The sequence below is a fragment of the Protomyctophum bolini genome, assembly GCF_963924005.1.
Source record: "Protomyctophum bolini genome assembly, chromosome: 21".
Classification (NCBI taxonomy): Eukaryota; Metazoa; Chordata; class Actinopteri; order Myctophiformes; family Myctophidae; genus Protomyctophum; species Protomyctophum bolini.
The window spans coordinates 221,501-227,500 of record NC_137882.1 but is presented as its reverse complement, the minus strand read 5'-3'; the positions used below and the strand labels follow the sequence as shown (position 1 = coordinate 227,500).

Genomic DNA, 6,000 nt, shown 5'->3' with positions numbered 1-6,000 from the left:
AGAGACTCCGTACAAGTGTCTACACTGTGAGAAATGTTTCGCCACCTCGTCTGAGCGGAAGAAACACACCCTGAAAATACACCAAGGTGAGTCCCTTATATAACCATGGTTACTATGTAACCTCCAGTGTTATTATTATAACCATGGTTACTGTGTGTGTGTGTGTGTGTGTGTGTGTGTGTGTGTGTGTGTGTGTTTCAGACGGGAACCCAGGGGTCATGTGTCTGCTGTGTGTGTTTTTTTTACTATAGCCTGGAAGAAGCCTTTCTAACCAAAGTGAAGTGAAGTATCAGCAGCTAATGCAGACCATCTCACAGCTAGGCTACAGATGTAAACTTTTAGTTTTTATCTTTGGCGGCCTAGGGCATGTGCATAAGTTGGTTGTGAGGGGCTTACAAATGGCCGGCCTTTCCAAAAGGAGAGCCAAGCAGTTAGCGAGGTATTGCTCAGTTTCAGCCATTATAGGAAGCCGCTCAATTTGGAGGAGGCGTTGTTTCCTTTATCCATGATTCACGTTGTAACTGGCTGCTCTCCCACTGTCAAACTGCACTGGCAGTGTTTATGTTTATGTTTGTACAGTAACAAGATATTCCTGTACTTTTCATTATGTGGACATAAATAAACATTTAAAATGTGTGTTAGGGCCCCAATTGGGTACAGTGTGTGTCGGGGTCCATTTGGTTACAGTGTGTGTGTGTGTGTGTGTGTGTGTGTGTGTGTGTGTGTGTGTGTGTGTGTGTTTCAGATGGGAACCCAGGAGTCATGTGTCTGCTGTGTGGGAACAGGTTCGTCAGTGTGAAGAACATGATGAAACATCAGGAGAAAGCTCACGCAGACGACCTGCGACATCACAAGGAGAGAGCGCAGGCTGGTGAGAGGCTGTGTGTGTGTGTGTGTGTGTGTGTGTGTACATGCGTGCGTGCCGCCATGACTAATGTCACTCCTGTGGATTCCATAGAAGTCGGCATGTCTTTGTGTGTCCTACACTGTCTCAGCTAGCCTAGAGAGTTAGTTATTAGTTATTACTAGGGCATTCACTTCGTCATTTTTACTAGTTGCCTAGTTTACTAGTCGACTTGTTGTTTAACTACCTATTAAACAACTAGAACTTCCGTTGCTCCAGACTGTAAGACGGAAGCATTTATATTTTACTCATGATCAGAGCTTCCGTTGCTCCAGACTGTATGACGGAAGCATTTATATTTTACTCGTGATCAGAGCTTCCGTTGCTCCAGACTGTACGACGGAAGCATTTATATTTTACTCATGATCAGAGCTTCCGTTGCTCCAGACTGTATGACAGAAGCATTTATATTTTACTCATGATCAGAGCTTCCGTTGCTCCAGACTGTACGACGGAAGCATTTATATTTTACTCATGATCAGAGCTTCCGTTGCTCCAGACTGTACGACGGAAGCATTTATATTTTACTCATGATCAGAGCTTCCGTTGCTCCAGACTGTACGACGGAAGCATTTATATTTTACTCATGATCAGAGCTTCCGTTGCTCCAGACTGTACGACGGAAGCATTTATATTTTACTCATGATCAGAGCTTCCGTTGCTCCAGACTGTATGATGGAAGCATTTGAACATTGTGGGAGGAAACAGTGTGACACCAAGACATGGGTCTTTTTCAGTCCAGGGAGGGACAGACGAACCCTTAGCTGAGAGAGAGAGAGAGAGAGAGAGAGAGAGAGAGATGGCAAGGTGCAAATGTTTTAGTTTTTCTTTGCCTTGTCTCACCTCTTTGAAAAGTGTTAATGTGTGTGTGTGTGTGTGTGTGTGTGTGTGTGTGTGTGTGTGTGTGTGTGTGTGTGTGTGTGTGTGTGTGTGTGTGTGTGTGTGTGTGTGTGTGTGTGTGTGTGTGTGTGTGCGCGTGCGTGCGTGCGTGCGTGCGCTCCCACAGTGTTCCTCCTGGCGTCCACTCCCATGGCGGTCGTCCAGAAGAAGGAGGAGCTTCTGATCTCGGAGGCGGAGCCTCACAACCCCAACCCGGCCACGCCCAGCCACGCCCACACAACCGACCAGAACACCATCCAGGTCTGTTAATTTAGTCGACTTAAAGAATATCCAGGTCTGTTAATTTAGTCGACTTAAAGAATATCCAGGTCTGTTAATTTAGTCGACTTAAAGAATATCCAGGTCTGTTAATTTAGTCGACTTAAAGAATATCCAGGTCTGTTAATTTAGTCGACTTAAAGAATATCCAGGTCTGTTAATTTAGTCGACTTAAAGAATATCCAGGTCTGTTAATTTAGTCGACTTAAAGAATATCCACCTCTGTTAATTTAGTCGACTTAAAGAATATCCAGGTCTGTGTTCCTCCATTCACTGTTAATGATCTCATTATGATTATTACAATGATAGGATAATTAACTCCTGTTATAACCTGTAATAATCTAATTATAATTATTACAATGATAAGATCACTCACTCCTGTTATAACCTGTAATAATCTAATTATAATTATTACAATGATAAGATTATTCACTCCTGTTATAACCTGTAATAATCTAATTATAATTATTAAAATAATAAGATAATTCACTCCTGTTATAACCTGTAATAATCTAATTATAATAAGTTAATTCACTCCTGTTATAACTGCCATGTTTAGCAGCGTTTTTCTCTGAATATGTTTCTCCATCCGTAACTATATGTTTGGAAAGGTGCTACAAATAAAATTACAAATAAAATTAATTTATTCCATCCACGTCTGGATCGAAAATTAGGCGACATGACATGACACAGTACTGTATTGTCAGTTCACACTGAAATGTGTCTTGCGACCCAAGTATGCAGAAACACAAATACACACATTTGAGGGAGTGAAGGATCTTAGACGGCGAAGGAAGTAGATTATTTGCTTTGTTTTCTTACACACTGATCAATCTGATGGTTCCATGACAACAGAGGGTCTCTTACTATCAATCTGATGGTTCCATGACAACAGACAGAGGGTCTCTTACTATCAATCTGATGGTTCCATGACAACAGACAGAGGGTCTCTTACTATCAATCTGATGGTTCCATGACAACAGAGGGTCTCTTACTATCAATCTGATGGTTCCATGACAACAGACAGAGGGTCTCTTACTATCAATCTGATGGTTCCATGACAACAGACAGAGGGTCTCTTACTATCAATCTGATGGTTCCATGACAACAGAGGGTCTCTTACTACTATTTGTACGAATGTACCTGGTTGATCGGTTCATAGTAATGGAGGATCTGTGTGCACCAAAAACAATCTCTTCTGTCTTGTTTGTGTTAATGATGAGAGCGTTGTTATCACTCCATTCAACCACCTTATTTACTCTGTGTTGGTGCAGTCCAGGATCACTGGAACTAGGAGAGAAATCAAAACTGTGTCATCTGAGTACTTTATAGAATGTATTGGTCTGGTGTGTCAGTGCGACATTCAGACAGGCATTCCTCAGTAAGACAGATGTCAGTATAAAGACATTCAGACAGCTGTCAGTATAAAGGGTGAAAAGTACAGCTGAGCACCAACATTGGTAGTTTATGCTGATATTTGGACTTCGATGAAAACACTTTGATGTCCAGCGGTTTTAGCGGTTAGCATATTAGCGCTTCTAGCGGTTTGCATATTAGCGCTTCTAGCAGCACCGAAGGAGCTCCAGACTGGCTCAAAGACTACTTTAGTCTTTAAAACTAAGACTAAATAACACGGTACCCACAGGTCATTAAGACTAAATCTAAGACTAAATCAACAGGTCTTCAAGACGGAGCCGTCGACCACGGCCATCTCGGCCGGTGGCCCGGCGACCTCCGTGCAGTCGGAGACCACCACCATCTCCTCCGAGACCCTCCAGAACATCCAGCAGATCATCCTGAGACCCTCGGAGCACGCCCAGACCGCCCAGATCATCCTGAGACCCTCGGAGCACGCCCAGACCGCCCAGAACATCCAGAACATCGTGATGGAACACATGAGACCCTCGTCTCCGGCCCAAAACATCCAGCAGATCATCATCGTCAGAACCGTTGACGATTCCATGAGCGCTCAGCAATAACCACACGAAGCCCCTCCCCCTCTGCAGATTAACCACACTAAGCCCCTCCCCCTCTGCAGATTAACCACATGAAGCCCCTCCCCCTCTGCAGATTAACCACACGAAGCCCCTCCCCCTCTGCAGATTAACCACACGAAGCCCCTCCCCCTCTGCAGATTAACCACACTAAGCCCCTCCCCCTCTGCAGATTAACCACATGAAGCCCCTCCCCCTCTGCAGATTAACCACACGAAGCCCCTCCCCCTCTGCAGATTAACCACACGAAGCCCCTCCCCCTCTGTAGATTAACCACACGAAGCCCCTCCCCCTCTGCAGATTAACCACACGAAGCCCCTCCCCCTCTGCAGATTAACCACACGAAGCCCCTCCCCCTCTGTAGATTAACCACACGAAGCCCCTCCCCCTCTGTAGATTAACCACACGAAGCCCCTCCCCCTCTGCAGATCACTGGTTTAAAGCACCTCCCCTTAAAGCCCCTCCCCCTCTGTAGAGCCCTGGTTTAAAGCACCTCCCCTTAAAGCCCCTCCCCTCTGTAGAACCATTTTCAAGCCTTTTCATATCATCAAGGTCCATTATGTATTTATTCAGCATCTCAGCCACGGAACCACCATCTGATGACATTTAGCCTCTCAGACCCATCTGAGCCACAGAACCACCATCTGATGACATTTAGCCTCTCAGACCCATCTGAGCCACAGAACCACCATCTGATGACATTTAGCCTCTCAGACCCATCTGAGCCACAGAACCACCATCTGATGACATTTAGCCTCTCAGACCCATCTGAGCCACAGAACCACCATCTGATGACATTTAGCCTCTCAGACCCATCTGAGCCACAGAACCACCATCTGATGACATTTAGCCTCTCAGACCCATCTGAGCCACAGAACCACCATCTGATGACATTTAGCCTCTCAGACCCAAAACTAAAGTAAAAATAACTCAAATGTTTTTTCCATTCATTGTATTGATATTGATATTGGTTCCATTATAGGAGAGATGACAGGCAAACGTTGATCAAAATAACAATTCTTCTACATTCTCTAATTGTGTCGACTTCCTGTAAATTAGGTAATGCAGATGTCGTGCAACCAAATGGACCCCTTTACCAACCCTCCCATCATTTAGCTTCATGCAGCTGAAGCCACTGCTCTATATGGGATGGAAAGAGACCCCAAACCACTGCTCTATCTGGGATGGAAAGAGACCGCCAACCCCCCAAACCACTGCTCTATCTGGGATGGAAAGAGACCGCCAACCCCCCAAACCACTGCTCTATCTGGGACGGAAAGAGACCGCCAACCCCCAAAGGATTCCAACCAACCCTGTTAGTGTCTGCTCTGTCATCTCTCCAATCAGTGGAGTTCAGTTCTGATGAGAAAATAACAGTTAATTTGTAGGAAGTCATGGATTTGTTAAAGTGTTTTATTCCTGCTATCCTGTGTTTGCGTAGATCCTATCTATCTGTCTAGATCTAGGAAACGCTATTATTTGTTCAGGCAAAGTGTTTTGAAATAGTAATGTATGGTGTTTTATTTTGCAAATATTTTTAGTTTATTTCATTGTTCAGATTGTCCACAATTACACTTATAAGAGTCTCACTCTGGAGTCATGCTTTTATAATGGTAAGGAAAACGTACATTAGAATATACATATATAGAATCATCTGCTGTATGATGAAAGCATTTAGAATATTAATAACATGAACAACATGTATGATGAAAGCATTTAGAATATTAATAACATTGACTGGGGACCCCCCTGGGGGCCCCAGACCCACAGGTTAAGAACCAGTGCTGCAGGTCAAAGGTCATTGACTCTACTCTGAATATCAGATTAATCTTCATGTGCAGGGCTCCAGCGTGCGACCTATTAAGTCGCATATGCTACTTAATGTGCGAGTTAAATTTGAACGAGGTCGCACCGGTGCTACTTATTGCTTTCACTCCCAGCCTC

The 6,000-nt window shown here is 44.3% G+C and overlaps 2 protein-coding genes across 2 annotated transcripts in view; both read left to right on the top strand.

Annotated features, from left to right (window-relative positions):
* mynn (myoneurin) overlaps nucleotides 1–4,303 on the top strand; it is a 24,161-nt gene extending 19,858 nt beyond the window's left edge. Inside the window, exons 13-16 of the mRNA XM_080793246.1 lie at nucleotides 1–86; nucleotides 746–871; nucleotides 1,911–2,044; nucleotides 3,742–4,303. The exon at nucleotides 1–86 is cut by the window's left edge and continues 1 nt beyond it. Coding sequence (XP_080649372.1) covers nucleotides 1–86; nucleotides 746–871; nucleotides 1,911–2,044; nucleotides 3,742–4,041 — 646 coding nt within the window. The 3' untranslated portion in view covers nucleotides 4,042–4,303. The remainder of the gene's footprint in view (nucleotides 87–745; nucleotides 872–1,910; nucleotides 2,045–3,741) is intronic.
* The window catches only part of cops9 (COP9 signalosome subunit 9), a 69,545-nt gene that overhangs the window by 9,629 nt on the left and 53,916 nt on the right, over nucleotides 1–6,000 (top strand). The window lies entirely within an intron of this gene.